At 38.8% G+C, this 18875-nt stretch overlaps 1 protein-coding gene across 2 annotated transcripts in view; it reads left to right on the top strand.

Moving 5' to 3' along the window:
- Nucleotides 1-18875, top strand: part of GRID2 (glutamate ionotropic receptor delta type subunit 2) — a 1428522-nt gene that overhangs the window by 1388764 nt on the left and 20883 nt on the right. The window contains exons 15-16 of one of the 2 annotated variants that reach the window (XM_007184090.2): nucleotides 3276-3516; nucleotides 6209-10038. In XM_007184090.2, the coding sequence (XP_007184152.1) occupies nucleotides 3276-3516; nucleotides 6209-6631 (664 nt within the window). In that variant the 3' untranslated portion in view covers nucleotides 6632-10038. Of the gene's footprint in view, nucleotides 1-3275; nucleotides 3517-6208; nucleotides 10039-18875 lie in introns of those variants that run through there. The other variant, XM_057547452.1, reaches the window with a different exon arrangement.

An 18875-nucleotide genomic window follows, 5' to 3' on the forward strand; every position in this document is an offset into this window, starting at 1 on the left:
ATTGAATGAACAGATGAATAGGAGGGAATGCAATAAATAAGAAAATAGCATAATGATAAGAAAAAAGTAGGATCTGAGGGTGGAGTTCATTTACCAAAAACTGTATTGAGCATATTCAATCAATAAAAATCTGGCTCCTCTGTGTTAGGAAGCATGGAAGATAATGAGTACATATTCTAGAAAGGGAAACAGACATTAATCAAGTAACCACAGATAGTAATAAATGATGAGTGCAATGAAGAAAAACTCTTCCACTTCCACAGACAGTGACCAATATAGTGTGGCAGGCATAGGAGGACAGGGAAATTTGGGAGCTCATTTTGTAGCCAGATAATATTCTCATTTAGAAGATGCTGCTATAGTCTCCTTTTATTTTTACATGTACCTATAAATTCAAATTTAAGAAGAATTCTTTCTTTTAGGGATGACTATATTTTTTCTTTCAAGATATTCAGTGGTGCCCTGACTAGCTAGACCTTTAGGTAGGCAATTACCTACAGGGTTGGTTTCCTAATGTTATCTGAATGGCATTCATGGATAAGCCAAGCAAGCGACTTTGATGCTGTGATTACGTATGTGTGTGATGGGCCACGCATGCCCACAAGGAGTTGCTCCTTTTGGCTCAAGGCACTATTTCTCAAGTGTATTCCTCAAAATTTTAGCTCCACGGGTTATTAACGTATGTTATTTGGGGAGGAAAACAAGGAAAGGGGAATGAAAGACTAATTTGGGAAATGCTGAATCAATCATACAAATTTTCTTTTCCACAGTTCTTCTCAAAGCCTTTAATAGGCTGCCTTTCTTTTGTAAATTTCCAAGAAGGTGTTTCTCAAAGTTGATGACCACAGGACCCTTTTTTTGCAGAAGCCCTCTGTACTAGTGTCCCTTGGAACACACTTCTGGAAATGCAAATGACTTTATCTGGATAGGGCTGGAATAAGGGTGAAATGTAATCTGTTAATATTCACAATCATTTTAGTAAAGTCAGTTAATCAAATTTATTGCCCTTTTTGAACAACACACTGAAGCAACAGAACTTTAGACCAATCAGTTTCATGAGAAAGACGTCCAAGCTGTGATGGAGGCTCCAGTGCACTGTTGGTCCTGGAATGCCAGCAGGGGGCGCTGGGGGTGAGGCTGCGGCAATGCCCAAAGGTAGATGACAGGGACGTGTCAGAAAGAGAAAGACAAATATCATGATCTCTCTCATATGCGGAATCTAAAAAAAAAAAAATGATACAAAGGAACTTCTTATTTACAAAACAGAAACAACTCACAGACTTAGAGAACTAACTTATGGTTACCGGGGGAAAGGGGGGGGGATAGATTGGGAGTTTGGGGTTGACCTGTACACACTGCTATATTTAAAACAGTTAACGAACAAGGACCTACTGTATAGCACAGGGAACTCTGCTCAGTACTCTGTAATAACCAAAATAGGAAAAAATTTTGAAAAAGAATAGATCCATGCATATGTATAACTGAATCACTTTGCTGTGCACCTGAAACTAACACAACATTGTAAATCAACTATGCTCCAATATCAGATAAAAGTTAAAAATAAAGACTAACTCCCCATCACAGCCCCTAGGGCTAGTATTACTCTTGTTTAACTGTGGTTGAATGTTGATTATCATTGAACTCATAGACACGTGGATGACATGAAACAGGTAAAAAAGGTAAATACATCACTGAAAGTGAGTTATTTACTCCTTCCAGATAGGCTTAGTTCTCCTCTGTAAAGTTTTAAGCAGTCTCTCCCTAAATAATCCAAGAGCCGGGGCAAGAGTGCAAATATGGGTCCACATATCCTAAGTGTAACTGTGTAAAACTTATAAATCAAGCTAAACATTGTTAGGTAAAATATGTTCTATCCTCTTGTCTTGACAAGTATACCTTCATGACCCCGAGGGAGCCAGGGCTGAGTCTCTAACTGGTGACCAGCTAGGAGTTCTGCGCTGACCCGGTGGCACTGGGCGTCAGCCTTCCACCTCCGGCTCTGTCCACACAGTGAGGGTCTCGCACACAGAGGTGTGTGCACCTGAGCTTGCATGTCAAGTTGTCCACACCCCCGAAACCCCACCCTGGAGACCTGTGTGCGCCCATGGCTGTGAGACCTGCTCTCGGGAATCACACACAGGAATAGGCTTTTACGAGTCCTGGATGGGCAGGCACTCTGAGCTGTCTGGGCAGGAAATCCTAGGGAACCGTGGGGGTGGTGCACAGGCTCATGACCTTGGCCCTGACCATTCTCGCTCTGTGAGAAGGGGCACAGCTGGAGGAGGGCCAGAGCCAGGCAGGTCTTAGGTAGAGCCCAAAGAGTGTTTGTTTGGAATTGAGAATAAAACCTCTATGAAAATCATACATTTTAAAAGCTGCAGTCTTTGCAGTTACCCCCAGACTCTGGGAGTGAATAAAAGAAGTGTATTTCTTATTTGAATGTGACTGCTTCTGAAAGCCTCTGGTCAACTTTTCTTCTTGTTCTCCAAGGTAAGATTATTTCCCCTTTGGCATTAAAAGGAAACTAGACCAGTTGCGTGCAAAACCCAAAATGATGTATTTTATCAACTTCAAACTTGTCCCAAGGCTTTCTTCCACACTGTGTTAAATAATAGAAGTCTTTTTAATTGAATTTCTTTGTGGGTAGCATATGCTGGGCGACATTATGTCAGCATCTCGCTCTAAGCAGCAAAACGTTCTTCATAAAAGCATTAAGATCCGGAGCGTCGTTCTGCATGTAGGGAAGGAACACAGAACTGCAGCAGCTTGAAACCACATAAAAACAGCGCCTCTGAAATGTAATTGTAAAAACACGTTGCAAGAAACCGGGGTTTCTTTGTAGTGGTTTTATTGTAGGTTTATTGTAGGTTTTATTGTAGTGGTTTTTTTTACAGAATAAACTTCTGGTATCTCTACTGACATTGATTCAATGCAAAAGACCACATTAATGCAACATTATAGCCGAGGGTAATATTTAGGATTATAGAATGAAACAAACAAACAAAAAAAAAATAGAAGAGGTGGGGGAAGAAAAAGGGAAGCAGGGAGAGAGGGATGTAAGAAAGGAGGGAGGACAGCATCGTGACACAAGTCCGTCTAAAGAATCACTGCAATAATGTTTTGTGTGTCCTCTCATTCCACCTGCAGGCTAATCTATATATTCATTTCCCCTTGACATCCAGCATCCTTTAGAGACGGGGTTATTAATGGATGTGTTGTGGACTGACGCAATAAGCGTGTCTGTAATAACACATGATTGTGTGCTTTACCCCAAGGATCCTGGAGCTTCAGCAGAATGGCGACATGGACATCCTGAAACACAAATGGTGGCCCAAGAGTGGCCAGTGTGACCTGTACTCCTCAGTGGACACAAAGCAGAAAGGAGGTGCCCTGGACATAAAGAGCTTTGCAGGGGTTTTTTGTATCCTGGCCGCGGGGATCGTCCTCTCCTGCTTTATAGCCATGCTGGAGACGTGGTGGAACAAGAGGAAAGGCCCCAGGGTCCCATCAAAAGAGGTACTTGACTGAAAGCTTCAGCGCCATGTTGAGCCCACACGTAGGCTGTGCTTGCAGGAAGGATAATCACGGGGAAGGGGATAATGGGTCGGGGGTGGTCTTTGTTTCTTCTTTCCATGAAGAGTGAAAACAAATTTGTGAAATGTAAAAATTGGTAAGACCGATACCAATTTTCATTTTAAGACATCCCAGATCCGTGAAGAGGAGACGATCGAGTTTGAAAGACTGACAATTTCATGAGCCGTAATGGGCCTTGAAATTCTCCCAAATCTCAGGATAGACCTTAAGTCCATGATTTTTTTAAGGGCTGTGATTCCCTTGACCAGTTCACAAAGATGCTTATCATGTTAGTTCAAATAGTTGTTTACCTTATAGGTAAATTACTTGTGTCTCTGAGATTCGGCCTAAGAAGTGCAGTGTTACAGGAAAATAATCAGAGTTTTCTCTTCACCCCCAGGGACTGCTTCCCTCTGTCTGTGTGTAGACCTATAGAAGTGATCATATGTTTCTATAGCTCTCTAGTGGCTCTAGGCTTAACAGATCCACACGGTGGAATCATCTAGAATTCCATAGTCCTCCTTTTCTCATGAGTCAGCTTAACTCCAGGGCCATATTAAAATTTTTTCCAGAGCTATGAAAGAATAATTTCAGAGTTACATATAGCTTTTAAAGTGCCCTGTGCCTTATTTTCATCCAGAAAAAAAATGCGTGCTTATCAGAGACTATCTGAAGTTAAAAATAAACTACTTGATTTATTTATCTTATTTCCATTGGACCAAAAAGGTGAAAATTTTTTTATATATATATAATGAATATATATATATAATGAAATCATATTCACTAAAGCTTCACAGATTGAAACGAAAACAACCTGAATTTGCTGAATGATTTGACTTTCTAGATAGTTTCAAAGAACAGTTTTAAACTTTCTGTAACTAGACCTTGGCTAACTGATGCCTAAGCAAATCCTGAGAGGATCTGCTTTACAGCACAAATAAAAATGACTTCTCATTTGCATATGAATTATTGCATGCTAATGTATTCTTTCAAACAGATTGTTTTCTAAAGTTGTCTGAGGATTCTTTCCTACCCCCTTATATGCAAAATTGATCAGCACCATTTATAAGGAAAAGCTTGGCTTAGCGAAGATAAATCTTAGCTTCCTACCTCTGAGTGATCATACAGTCTAAATTAGTGGAGTATAAACTAAAAATTAATCAGGTTTTATTGTAGTGGTTTTTTTTACAGAATAAACTTCTGGTATCTCTACTGACATTGATTCAATGCAAAAGACCACATTAATGCAACATTATAGCCGAGGCTTCATATTCTCAAAAATCTGGAAATTAAGGACTCCCCAAGCTCCTTACGTTTTGAATTACTATATATGATATTAAATTTTTGCATTATTATATCTGTTGATGGATGACTATATTATAGTTGCTGTGGGAACCATAAAGTTTTATCTTTCAACCCTCTAACGTCTCAGTGATAATATTGCATTAATGGATATTTTTATTGGATTTTGAAATGAGAAAAGAGAAGGAAAAAAAGTGATGCACATCAAAATATTTTTCACTGAGGAGCACTATAATTGCACAATGAAAAAAATACATCCTCCATTCTAATTCATAGCAGCTAATCCAGATCATATGAACAAATATTTTCTCCTCTTATGATTAATAGATATTTTTTAATCCTCATAAATTTAATTTATTGAACTTGGTGATAAATAAGACTGATGAAAAGGACAATTTTCTTTCCTGCCACTTTTATTTTTCAAATATTGGGCTTTAATGCTCACTTCTAGTGAAAATCCTAAGGGATTTACGAATTAGTTTCAACTCCGGAAATCTAAGGTTTTACACTCTTTTTCTTCATTAAGCACCTTCTTACTAAGACTATTAGTGCAGCTCAAAGCGTCTTTGATTTAGAGGCCATTTAGCATTAACGTGGCCCTAAACTGAAGCTGTCACTCACACGTCATGGCTTGAAGGGATCTCTAAAGGTTTCCGTGCTGACCTCACAATATTGCCTCATTCAGGTACTAGATAGCTTGAGTGTATGAAGTCCCTCAATCAGAAACTGATTCTCTTGTGTTGAATGTTGCTGTCTGTAAACAATCTCACATATTTCTGGCCTAAAGAGAAATAACACTTTAACAGTCACTAACACTTTAGTGTGAACTAGCATATCAACATATTGTATCACTTAATCTCCAAGAATGGAAAGTTAAGGTTAGGAGCAAGTAGTGAAAGGAACAAAAACACAATTTGGAATGAGACACCCTGAAAAAGGAGGAAGCATGCATAAAGAAGAGGTGGGGAAGGGATGCGTGGCCAAAACCATACTTACTATGTGTATAATTTTGCCTGGGTCTGTCTCTGCTCTTGTAGAAGGCAATCATCCATCTACTGCTCCCATATTTTGTAGTTGCATGTGGCATATGCTCCTTTTAGAACTTTTATTGCAAGAAAAGTATAGATAACCTTATCACAGAATCGTATCAGTACCCCCAGAACCTAGCACAGTGCCTGGCTCATATTAGGTGCTCAATAAATATTTGTTAAATGAATAAACCCCAAAGTTCAGTTCATTACCTATCATCATGTTTGCTGAACTACTTTTTTTTTTTTTTTAACCATGAAGCTAGTACTGATGAGAACCTTATCTTCTTTTTCTTCATCTCCAGGATGACAAGGAAATTGACCTGGAGCACCTCCATAGACGTGTAAATAGCTTGTGCACAGATGACGACAGCCCCCATAAACAGTTTTCCACCTCGTCAATTGACTTGACCCCTCTGGACATTGACACTTTGCCAACACGACAAGCACTGGAGCAAATCAGTGATTTCAGGAACACTCATATTACCACAACAACCTTTATCCCAGAGCAGATCCAGACTCTTAGCCGTACACTGTCAGCTAAAGCTGCCTCTGGTTTCGCTTTTGGCAACGTGCCTGAGCACCGAACTGGCCCTTTTAGGCACAGGGCACCTAATGGGGGCTTTTTCAGGAGTCCTATAAAAACAATGTCATCTATTCCTTATCAACCAACTCCTACCCTGGGGCTCAATCTGGGTAATGATCCAGACCGAGGCACCTCTATATGAGCATCCAACAAAATCTCTGCACTGTTTCTTTCGTAGGACTCCCTTTGCAAGGAGCTACTGTAATATCGTGGGACTAACATGGATGTAACATTTTTTTTTTTTAATCAGGATTATTAGTAACAACTCTAGTTCTTTCTCTCTACCTTCTCCCTCCTCTCTCTCTCCTCTTGTTTCTTTCTCTCTTTTCTTCCCTCTCTTCCTGGACATTTCTCTCCATTTTTTTTCATTACTCAATTTATTCCCCCAGAAGGTAGTATACTAGGATCCTATTAGCCCGCTTTTCATATACTGTACTTCAAGTATAGGAAACGTGCACTGAGTATACTAACAGTATATGCAGGATTAATTTTACATAAAGGCCTCTTCTGTCACATTTCTCTATTTTGAAAAATATAATTGCAATAACTTCAGTCTTTTTACATTCTTCTGCTGCATCCATACAATGCTCCACTGCTGTTGAGTGTCCTTTAACTGTGGGCCAAAGGCAACCCCTGCAGTGTTTATAGAATAATTTAAAGACGATTCAGGCCACATAATATGAGAATGCAATTTTGTAGGATTAAAAAAAAGCCATTAATATGCCAGTCAAGACTACAGTTAAAACTACTCTTGCACTGCAACAGTGCATATGACCTTTATGTGATTGTACAGTATGAAAAGTTTTTTCTTATGTACAGTAAACTTTATCATATGGCAGCAGCCTCTATTGTGTTAAATAAATTAGTATCTCATATATACATATATATACACCTATATAATGTGTATATATATTCAAAGGAGGCCATTGCTATTGCAATTCATTTAATAAAGCTTTAGTTTAAAACAAAAGTGTTGTATACAGGAACTATGTATAGTGCAGGGGGTCTTTTCCGTTAGAAAAGGCAGGTTGCTTTAATGTTATTCTGACTCGCATTGTTTGCCAACAGAGAATATTTTATACTTTTGTTATTAAAACATCCAGGGCGATTTAATATTTGTTCCTAGATGTAACTCATTTGAATAGATTTTTGCATTTGTTATTCAGCAGTGTATAAAGCTAACCTTGATCATTTTACTTTTAATTAATTATCTAAATGGAAAATGCTATTAGCTCAACCACGTTCACCACAGCACGGGGAGCTCTATACGAGTTTAAACGTAGATCATTGAAGGTTAATAAATTCTCTTCCAAAGCAGTAAGCCAATCGATACAGCTGTAGTTGGGGAGAGATGGGAGCCCTTAAGAAATATTCATGTGGCCTTAATTACTGTCATACATCATCCTAAAGAAGAAAATACAGCAAGCATGCTGGGCTCTCAACTTCAGCCTCTTTTTTTATTGGAGGAGTTATGTGTTTTTTACATTAGTGCCAAGTGTATAGAAGGATAACAACAAAAACAGTGCCTCTTTGTGCACAGCCCTTTTTAAGGTAGCCTTCTCACCTGTTGGAAATGTAGAATGAACTTTGTTTGTAATCCTTAAATTAAAATGTGGTAAGTAGGAAGCAAGAACTTATCCTGTGTTTTTACGCAGCCATACACTTATTTTAATCTAATTCATTCCGTGGCTAGGATTGGTATAGGAATCAACCTATGTGATTTGCTTTAGGAGAAATTAAAAAGTATATTCTTAAGGTATATTATACTTTGATGCTAATTCTGTTCTGGGGAGCATCTTGTCCTGTCACTGTTTTTGTACTAAATCTTCAAATATCGTCTACTGTGTAAGGCAGAAAAATTTCTTATCATGCAAAAACCATTTTGTTTCCAGGGTAACAAGTATCTAAGTGCATGCACAACTTGTTTTCCCTTGTAACATTCATGATCTAATTCACGACTGATTTTAAAACAAAAAGTCTTTTCAACAAGCTATATAGGGACATACCAGATGTTGCAGTGATTTTAGCTATCAACAAACTGTTAACCATGTACAATATTTAAAATAGGCCTATTTTGATGTATTGCCTATTATACAAATACACAAACCACTTTTTGGAGGCCTCAGTTATGAGTGGCAGAGCTTTCTGTGTATAATTTGTCTAAATAATTTGTCTAATAAAAATGTTTTCTAAACTTGCTCTCATACCATTGAAGTCTTAACTATACAATTTGAAAATGCTTACTCTCTCACAGATAGAACTGACTTTTTCTAAAAATTTATCTTGAATCAATTAAAGCATAAAACACATTAAGTTCTACTAGCAGAACGATGCCATAATGAGTGGCTCTCTAAAAACAGTAGCAAGTGATGTTCTAAACCGATGAAAGGCTGCCTTTCCGCTATTTGAGACAATTTGAACCAACGATACGTTTGTTTTCCTTTGTGGATGTCTCTATGAGCACTTGTTTGGGAAAGATTTATCCTGTTTCATGTAAACAATGCGGCCATTATAATAATAGCAGGATGAGTGTTTGTTACATTTTATAAAAAGAAAATTAAGGGTAATTATTAAACTTAGAATTGTGTATTAATAATTGCTTTGCTGTTAGCGAAATATTCATCATGCTGAATCTATTAAGTTGGAAATTAACTGACTCCAAGATTATTTCTAGTAGAGTGTTATTTTCTGCATTTGAACAATATTTAATTCTTCTAGCATTTAACTCACTCAATGAATATATATCTGAAAGTATATTCAATTTAGATTACAATTTCTGCTTTTCTATAATTCCATTAAAATGATTTTTAAATGTTGGATAGGAGGAAGTGTAGAGATCTAGACTATCATCTCCCTCATTTTACAAATAAGAGAACATAAGATGATAAGAAGCTGTGACTTGCCCAAATGTTTGACAATCTGAGACTTGACACTGAGTCTTTTTTTTTCTTAAACTCTACCATGCTTCAGTCACATGCACGCAGGTCCTAATGGGTTGTGAATTCATCGTAGGGATGGCTCAAGTACAATACCTCCACCCGCTCCTCTCTCGCCAAGTTTAGGCTGCAAATCTCTAGAACCATCCTTCCTCATGGGGGACCAGTTAGATCATCTGATTCAACTGCTCCTTTTACAGATGGGAAAGTGAACACCTCAGGCTACGTCAGGTCACAGCTAGTGGCAGAATTCAGGCCGTCCTGCTTCTGCCTGGCGCTACTTCCTTTAGCCCATTGTTTGCCCTGGTTCTCACCACTTACACCAACCTTGCTATTTCAGAACAAGACAAACCCCTTATGTGCACGAACGTTTATTCCAGTCAGAGGTCGAATTTATTCCACTGGTGAATCGTTAAGAGAACTGGTTTTCACTTTCAACCACCTCAGAACTTATGCACAGCTTTGGTTTCATCATACATTAGAAAATCGTAAGAGCGTCTTTCTTCCTCATACACATCAAGCTACAGGCAATTTGTTGTTTTCTCAATTATGTTATTTTTCATCTCTTTCAGTTTGGGATTGGTTGTCAACTGAATAAATACTTTAAAAAATAGACTTTGCTGAATGGTACTTTGCTTCATCCATTAGAAAGAAAAAAAAGTTGAGACAATCCATTTATCCTACATAATACCTTCTAAGCCACACCACTGGATAACAAATTATAAATATTCTATAATCAGAATTTTGGAATGGTGAAACACATTCTGGATTATGAATATAATAATAAAGCAGAGCTAATAACTTTTGTGCTGGTAAACATAGGTTTTAACCTTAAATACACATCTCATGATAATTGATAAAACACAGTGGGCTCACTAGAAATGGGCTTCCTTCTAGAGTGTTTTTATTTCTAAAAACAAACCCTTTATCCAGTCCTTGTGGTCAGATATTAATAAATGACTAGCAATTATGACATTTTATAAAATCATTTCAACAAATTTTAGTAAACACCCTCTCATGAGGTAGCATATATGAGCTCCCGTGGGTGGAAATGACTTACCTGACATTGAAAAATTAGGAGATAAAGCTTTTTAGATTAGATAGATTTAATTCAGTTCTATTAGTGTTTAGTGAAAACCTATTATGTAAAGCCACAGTGCTAAGAAGTTACACATCACATAAATGAAGACATATATTTGGGAATGGGTCTGGATGTGTTCTACTGCCCAGGCCTTTCCTTGTCCCTCATCAACATGCAGGATACAGAGACCACCTTACAGACTTCCTGAGGTGGCAGAATTAGTCACCCCAAACCAGTGCCATCCTCTTTGGGCCTGGGCAATCCAACTGACTGGACCAATCCACCCTGGTAGTTCTCATGAGCTGACTTGAGTCTACCTTCTTAGATTCAGATTCCTTCCACAAACAAGACTTGAAAATTTCCCCAAATGCCAGACCATGAGGCCAAATTTTCAAAAATGTGGAAATCACCCTAAGCCACAGGCAAACTGCTACCTAACCCCTCCTCATCCACACCTGCATACGCCCACATCAGAATGAGTCCTACCCTCAGGCGTCCACGTCAGAACGATACACACCACGTTCCCTCATTTTCTATCCCTGCAGGGCTCAGCAGTTGTGATGGTTAGAGCTATAGGGTTTCAAAGAACTTACTTCCAAGGGACCGAACACAGTAAGTCTTATTCAGGCTACTCTTCAACTTTCATAAACTTTTATTTGTATTGCAAATAAGGCTCCTAGTACCATTCCTATCATCTAAGACGGAGGATACAATGTGACCTATGATCCCCATGAAAGCAAAGTGTTTTACAGGCTGCCCACCATGAGGACAGCTTCCAACCCACACACACTTTCAGAAGAACAGAAACGACGTGGTTTTGCTCTATTTTATGGAGCTGCACAGAGGCCTGGAGCAGATACACCACCTAATGATTCAGCCTACCGTGGGGATAGAAACAGACTGAATGAGCTGCCTCTCACTTTCTCACCTGGCTTTTCCTCATTTCTATTTTTTCAGTAGTGTTCATTTGTTTCCATGTAATATTAGTAACAAGGCAAAAATTGTTCAAATTTGAGAAAATTTTTCGTATCTAGGACCAAGTGTCATCTTTTGACTGATTTTGCCTATTTCTGGAGTTTCTTCTAGTGGAGACAAGAAACTGGCTGTTTCTTCTGCACGTGTTACCTACGTTGTGCTACAGACGTAGCAGCCTAGCCTTTGTGAGGGATGAGGGCCTTTTTTCCTTTTGGATAAACTCTATCCAGTCCAACCTCAGAATTGGCAGCATGTTCCAAGTCTCAAACTATCTGTGATATGATAGAAAATTCACAAACTTTTTAAGACAACGTTAATTTTCCTTAATTAAAAACTAATTAAGCTTTAATAGCAGCTGCTTTAGAAGGAGAAGCAGATGTCACAAAAGCAAAGTATAGTAAAATGTCAGAACCAGAGAAGGGACAGAAAACATTGCTTTCGATAAATATTTTGCCTGCCACAAGATTTGAAATATAAGTAGGAGGCAAACTTTAAAAATTAAAGTTGTTATATTTTATTTTTAAACTGGTTCTACTGAAAAATTTTAGGAATCAAACAGCCTATATCTCTGGCTATTTTTAATTTTTAAAAAATTAAACATCAGTATTGGACATCAATAAACAAATTACAGTTTGCTTATTCACTGCACAAAAGGTTCATAATGGGGGGGCTTTGAGAATTATCCTAATGTGTAATAAAAAAAGGTTCAATTTGCAAAAATTTAAGTTATATAAAATTTCAGAATCACAGCCTCTTCATGAGGCCAGGGGTACCTATAGCTATTTCATACTAGGTAAATAAGGAGCTGATAGTTGATATTTAATTCCTCTTCAGAATTATATTAAAGTTGACTTTCAAGTTAATGCTAGCCCTCTATTAATATCCGTTTATATAAGTTAGCTATAAAACTTATATTTAGAAATCAAAGCACTGTAAAATTAAGTTGAAAATAAAGGTGTCACATGCCCAGCTGTCTAGTTTGACTTTTTCATTCTAAAAATAGTTATTAATACTTAATATGCTCAAATACTTCTATAGGTGATGTTAAAAAACACTTTGAACATTAGTTGTTAGATGAAGTAGAGCTGCATCATGTAGCTAATTGACGTAATTGGCATTAGATATCAAATGCAGAACTTTCATTCACACTTAGTGGTTTTTAATGAATATAATACTTCTTTCTAAGTGAACATATTAAGAATAAAAATTAAAAATAAGCAGTGCCGCAAGATAGACATGTAATTGGGCCTTCCAGATTCAATTCTGCATAGCTAAGCATTTTAAAACTTATTGCTCACTCTGATTTCTCCATGGAAATGTCATGGTAAAAAATAACTGTTCATAATCTGAGCAACACGTGTACAAAACCACCTCTCACATGTGTAGTCTCCAAAGCTTTTGGTGTGTCCAATTAACATGGTAAGTCCTATAATACTACTAAGTCACCAACAAAGAATATATTTTAATTCTTTCTTGTTCATCATCACTAAATGAAGTTTTTAACTCTTACTCCATAATAATGATTTTGTGTCTCTTTTTAAAAAACGACTATTAGTACATAGATATAAACTTTAGTAAGGCTGCAGAGAGAATATTAGGAACAAAACAATCACACAAGATCAATCAGTCCGTTGACTAGCACTACCTGAGCACCTACTATGAGCAAAGCACCTAGGGCAGAGCTTTCCTAAGTAGCATGCCAAGGCACACGCCTGGGCCAGCAAGGGTTCCAGGGTGCTGAGCTATTGGTGCCCTCGTCAATCAGGGTGGTGGGCTGGGCCCCTGGGCTGGAGCTCTGCCCATGTTCTCTTCACTTACAGCCGGACTTTGCTAAGACAGCTTCCAAAGCTGGAGAGATAAAAATATACACATTTGAAAAGCTGAATAAAGACTCATGGTTTAAGTAACATCAGGAGACAAGAATATGAAATATTATAATACACAGTACATTTAATTGTCAAACGAGGGCTATCGAGAAAATATTCTATGAGAAGAGAAGAAGAAGGAGGCTGCCTGGCTTGAGATGGCTTCAGGGAGTAAGTAGGAATTTAGCCTAATCATAGAGGAAAGGTCAGAAGAACGCACAAGGGCCTCCAAGTGCAGAGTACGGTGCAATCAAAGCACAAGAACGGGAGAGAATGTTCAGAGGAGCAGTAGCCCACGATGTCTGGAGTGTGGGTTTCATGTCAGGAAGTATCAGGAAGTAAAGCTCGGGTGAGACTGTGGGAAGCCTGTAGGCTGGCCTCAAGAGATTATACTATATCCAGTTCATTCATTCATTCATTCATGTATTCGACATATGTTCACTGAGGTTCTGCTGCGTGCAAGACACTATTCTAGGTGCTGGGGATACAATAGAAGACAAGACAGAAATCCCTGCCCTCACGGCATTTACAATCAACTGGAGGAGACAGAGAATAAGCAGGATAAATAAGTAAAGTACGTCATCTATTAGATGACAAGTGCTGTAGAGGAAAACAAAGGGGAGGACCAGGAAGGCCAGAGTGAAAGTGGGGATTTGCTATTTGAAATAAGGTAGGCAGGGGAGGCCTCACTGATAAGTTGACATTTGACTGAAGCTTTAAAGGGAGTGAAGGAGTTTGCCACGTTGCTCTCTGGGGAAAGAACATTCCAGACTTTGGGAACAGCTAGTACAAAGGCTCTCAGGTGGGAGTGTGCTGGGCATGTTTGAAGAATGGCAGGGAAATCAGTGTAGCTGAACCAGAATGAGTGATGGGAGAGAGGGTAGGGTGAGAGCTCAGAAGGTAACACAGAACCCACTTATAAGGCTTTATAGGATGCCGTGGAGATTTGGGCTTTTATTCTGCAAGAGATGGGAAACCATTGGAATGTTTTCAGCAAAGTAGAATGCTTGTTACTAATCTAACAGGTTGATTACAAAGCTAGATGTAAATCAATCTTAGGATCAAAGTGCTGCCACCTTCCCACCCTCCCTTGGGCCTAAATATTTGCCCCCATTTTGAGTGCTATGGGAGGGTGGCATGTGGTACCGGTTTCCGGCCATGCCTCCATTGGAATTTCAGCACCTGAACCGTCAGCTGGTGGTCGCAGAGGCTCGCGACCTTGGCATGTTGGAGATTTCCATCGTGGGCATTGGGGAGCTACTGAAGATTTTCACTGAAGGAAAAACAGGCTCTTAAAGAGGTGGTTTAAAAAGATTAAGCTGGTAGTAATTCATGGAGTGGAACGGAAAAGAGACCAATTAAAACATGAGTGCAATAGTTCAGGTATAAGCTGAACTCTGTGGTAGCCCAAAAAAGGAACGACGGTACAGATGGTAGATACATTTTGAAGGAAGAATCAAGAGAACGTAATGATTAACTGAAGATAGAGTATAAAAGAGAAAAATAAATCAAATATGACTGATTTTTCAAATTTAGATGAGAGAAAGGTGGAATAAAATTTACCAAAAAGTGCTGAAGTCAGAAGAATATATTTTTTCTTTTGTTAATCTTCATTTTTTCTTAAGCCGGGAGGTTGAAGTAGAAGACATAGAATTGAGAACTGTTTGTTTGTTCTCCTTCATGTGAAGCTTGAATGCTGGGTTCTTAACAGGTGGAGGGCACCTGAGGCATCATGTAGAGTCCATGGCTTTTTACCTGTGCTCCCCAGGTTCCTCAGGGTTTTCCTCAGGATTTCTGGGGATGCGGCCCTCTGGGATTCAGTCAGAGCGCTCTGCTTTGATCTCTTCACATATTCGACTTCCGGTGATTATTTCCCTCACCTTCCGAATGATGCATTACTGACAGATGACCAAGACCTCAACTCAGATGTTTTCTGAGGCAACCCACTGTAGCATTCAACAGTTTTAATTGCCTAATTGTTAGACTATTCTCTTACAGTTGATCTTTGGATAGTGTCAAAAGTTGCCCCCTATCGGTTCTTTGAAATGCTACAGAACAAGCTTCATCTCTTTTTCTCACATGACATTTATCCTGTTGCCCACACAGTGAATACCCAAAATTGGCCAAACTATGATACAGTGACAGGGACTCAAATACCATAATGGGGGCTTGACACAGACCCAGTATCTCCAAAGTCCTAAAGAGAGAAAGACCTGGAGCAAAGTTCCCTTGCATTAGGCTGGCTAGAACAACCATGGAGAAGACATACCTGAACAGAAATCCAAACATAATGTTCTAAATACAGGCTTGTCTTATAAAGATAACAAACTAAAATTAGCCCAAACATTACAAACACCTGCTATGTGAAACACCTGCCAGTGTACTTGGCACCATAAGTCAAATCAAATACTTGTGGAACCAACTGTGCTTGGTTCCCACAGTTGCTGTGTGCTTTTAGTTCTATTTCAAGAGCGTTCAGAAAGCATCGCTAACACAGTTAAGTGAACTATAAGAGAATAAAAATTTAGGTGTGAAACACTCATCACCAATCTTATCCTTTTTGGGTGTTTAAAAGAAAAAAAAAAAGGTGAGCTTTCACCAAGCAGATGCCATCAAAAAGACTAATTTTGTTCCAGATGTTGTCTGCCAGCTTTAACTATCTCTCAACACTGAGGTTATGATAATGGTTCACTTTTAAGAGGTCAAAGGTGATTTCCCAAGTCTAAGGAAAAAAATGCCTTTTATCAAATACAAAACCAGAAATCGGTAGTATGTGCCTTTATAAATTTAGAATAACTCCGGTAAAACCTGTTGTTCAAATTGTTTGAGAATATAATTCTTTGCAATTTACTCTTGCTCCAGTCTCATTTTTAAAATATAAGCCATAAATCACACAGTCACACACATATACAATAATCTTTCTTTCCTCGAAAAGGAAATAGTACACATATTGCGTACACAGGTTGTATTAAACATACACAGTGTAAGGATTTCAAGGTAGTTTGCAGAGGCACATTTTCTGAATCACACTAAATAAAATACATGGCATATATCTTCAGCTAGAATTATTTCAAATACGGGGAAACTTAATCCATGCTCATCTCAAAATTAAGTTGCCAATTTGTACCACAATTCCTATCCTTTGCGGGCCAATATTTATGTTCTCCTAAGCATAGCACCCATGGGGAAGGAGGGCATGCCGACCACGTGCCAGGCACAGGGCTGGACTCCGTACACGTGTTTCACTCGATTCTCATAATATCTCTGCAAATTTGCTATTGCAGATGTTAATTGAACAGTTTAAAAACAAAACGAACGAAACAAATTCTAAGACTCTGAAAAGTTAAGTAATTTGGTCAAGAACAAACAATTAGTAAGTGACCCAACCAGAATTCAAACCGACATCTCTCTGACTCAGAAACTCATGCCCTTCCACCACAACGGACTGCTCCTGGGATCAAAGAGATGGGAGGGAGGGGGCCATTTTCTGGTCCCTCAGGGCTGCAAGAGGCTTTGTACCCTATGGGGTTCCATAAGAATCAACTGGTCCTCACCAGCTGATATGCTTTTGATACAGAAATTTCAAGCAGTAAATAAAATATTCATAAAAGATGAATATAAATAATGCATGCAGCATAGTTGCCTAGAAAACGTAAACAGATTCCAAGAAAAACCCTGCAAAATTAGCATCTCCACCAGAGTCTGTGCAAAAACCAGCAAACCTGTCCAACCTTTTGCTTGCCCTCTTTATCCTTGCTAATGGTGTCAGCGAACTTTCCGGTCTCCTTCCCCTCTTTCTTAGAATTCCTTAAGTGGAAATATGAGAAAAACAAACCTCTATTGAGTCAGCTTATATAATGCTCCACTACCTGACCCCCTTTTTTCCAGCCCTACAGCTACTAGACAAGTTTAAGTACATGTTAGCCTCTGTCTGCAAACACTACACTAGGTCTCCCAAGTGTTGCTCTTCTCCAGCTCACCTCCCTCCTACCCACCTTACTAGGTAATCTTACTAAGTGACTTTTCAAGTCAGGTAGCTCCATGATTTAATTTTTTCATGGTATTTCTATGGCCCACTAACCCATGGCCAAGCACCTTAGCTAAGAATCTCTTCAGGCAGGAAGCACTAAGGCAGCCTTCACAAAGAAGCAATATTTGAGCCAAAGAGGTAGGATTTTGACAATGAGAGATATGAATGTAGGCTGTAAAAGCAATGTGCAAAGATGAAATGGGAAAATACACTTGACAAGTATTGGACCGGGAATAAGGCTATTTGGCTTGAAAGAGGGGGGGTTTATGGAGACAGACAGAAGATAAGGTGGTTGGTTGATGCATTCAACAATTATATTCTGAGAGTTCATTATATACATGACAAGACGCTATGTACTGCAGTACGTATAAACATGCAAGACTCCCAAAGCTATTATGAAGAGATGTCATGTCTATGAGTAACTGCCACATAAGGCAGCGTATAATGTGTTCCATCACAGTGATACAACTTATTATAGAAATTCAGAGAAGGGAGAGAAGATTCTACCCTAGAAAGCTTTTTATTGAAATACAGTGATTTTAAATTATATACTATATGTACTTAAAAATAGTCCAGAATATTTTGTGAATTCAGAAAAAGGCAAGATCTTTTCTCAACAGGGTGATTAAATGTCTTGGTGGAGAAGACAGTTTTGGAACTGGGCTTCAAAAAGAGTATAATTTCTACAAATATAAAGTAGAGAAAGACATTCTTAGGTAAAGGGAAAGATATAATCCAGCTCACAGAGGAGGAAAGCACAAGATGCATTTGAGAAAGATCCAACACATGGCCCATGAAGAGCAGTAAGGACTTAAGACCACAAAGCTATAAACATCAAACCCAACTACCGACCTAATGTTTGAGTCTCATCCTGTTTACAATCTATTCCATTTTTGAACATCTGGGAATATTAGAAATATGACGGTGTTTACAGTCTACTGGGGAAAACAGACAATTTAACAGGCAGTGACAATAAATTGCAGTAAGTGCTGTCGTAATGGAAATGCAAGGTGATTTGCAAACCCCGAGCTGGGATGGGAAAGCTCCCCTGCTGGGATTCTGAGCTAAACCTACAGGAAAACTGAGAGTCAACCAGGCAGAGGAGACCAGGGTCGTTTACACCAGGTGACCAGCAGAGACGCAGACCTGAAGCCAGGGGGCAAGATTAGTTCCAGGGACTGAAAGAAGTCGCCTGAGCTGGAACTTAGAGGAAAGGGAGAATATCAAGAGAATAAAATGAAGAGGTAGGGAGCGGGCCTTGAAATGCTTCATAAGCCACTTTAAAGAATTTGTATTTTTAAGGAATAAAATTCTGGGCAACACGAGGGAGCCATTAAAGCATTTAGAGTGGAGTAGTGACCTGATCATATTCTTATTTTAAAATCACTCGAGCTGCCCTAGGAGAACGTTTTGGAGTAGGACAAGATCTGAGAAAGGTGGAACAGTTAGGAACTTCAAGCGGCAATCAAGGTAGAGTCCTAGTGTCTGGTAGTAGCAGA

The sequence above is a fragment of the Balaenoptera acutorostrata genome, chromosome 5 (assembly GCF_949987535.1).
Source record: "Balaenoptera acutorostrata chromosome 5, mBalAcu1.1, whole genome shotgun sequence".
Taxonomy (NCBI): Eukaryota; Metazoa; Chordata; class Mammalia; order Artiodactyla; family Balaenopteridae; genus Balaenoptera; species Balaenoptera acutorostrata.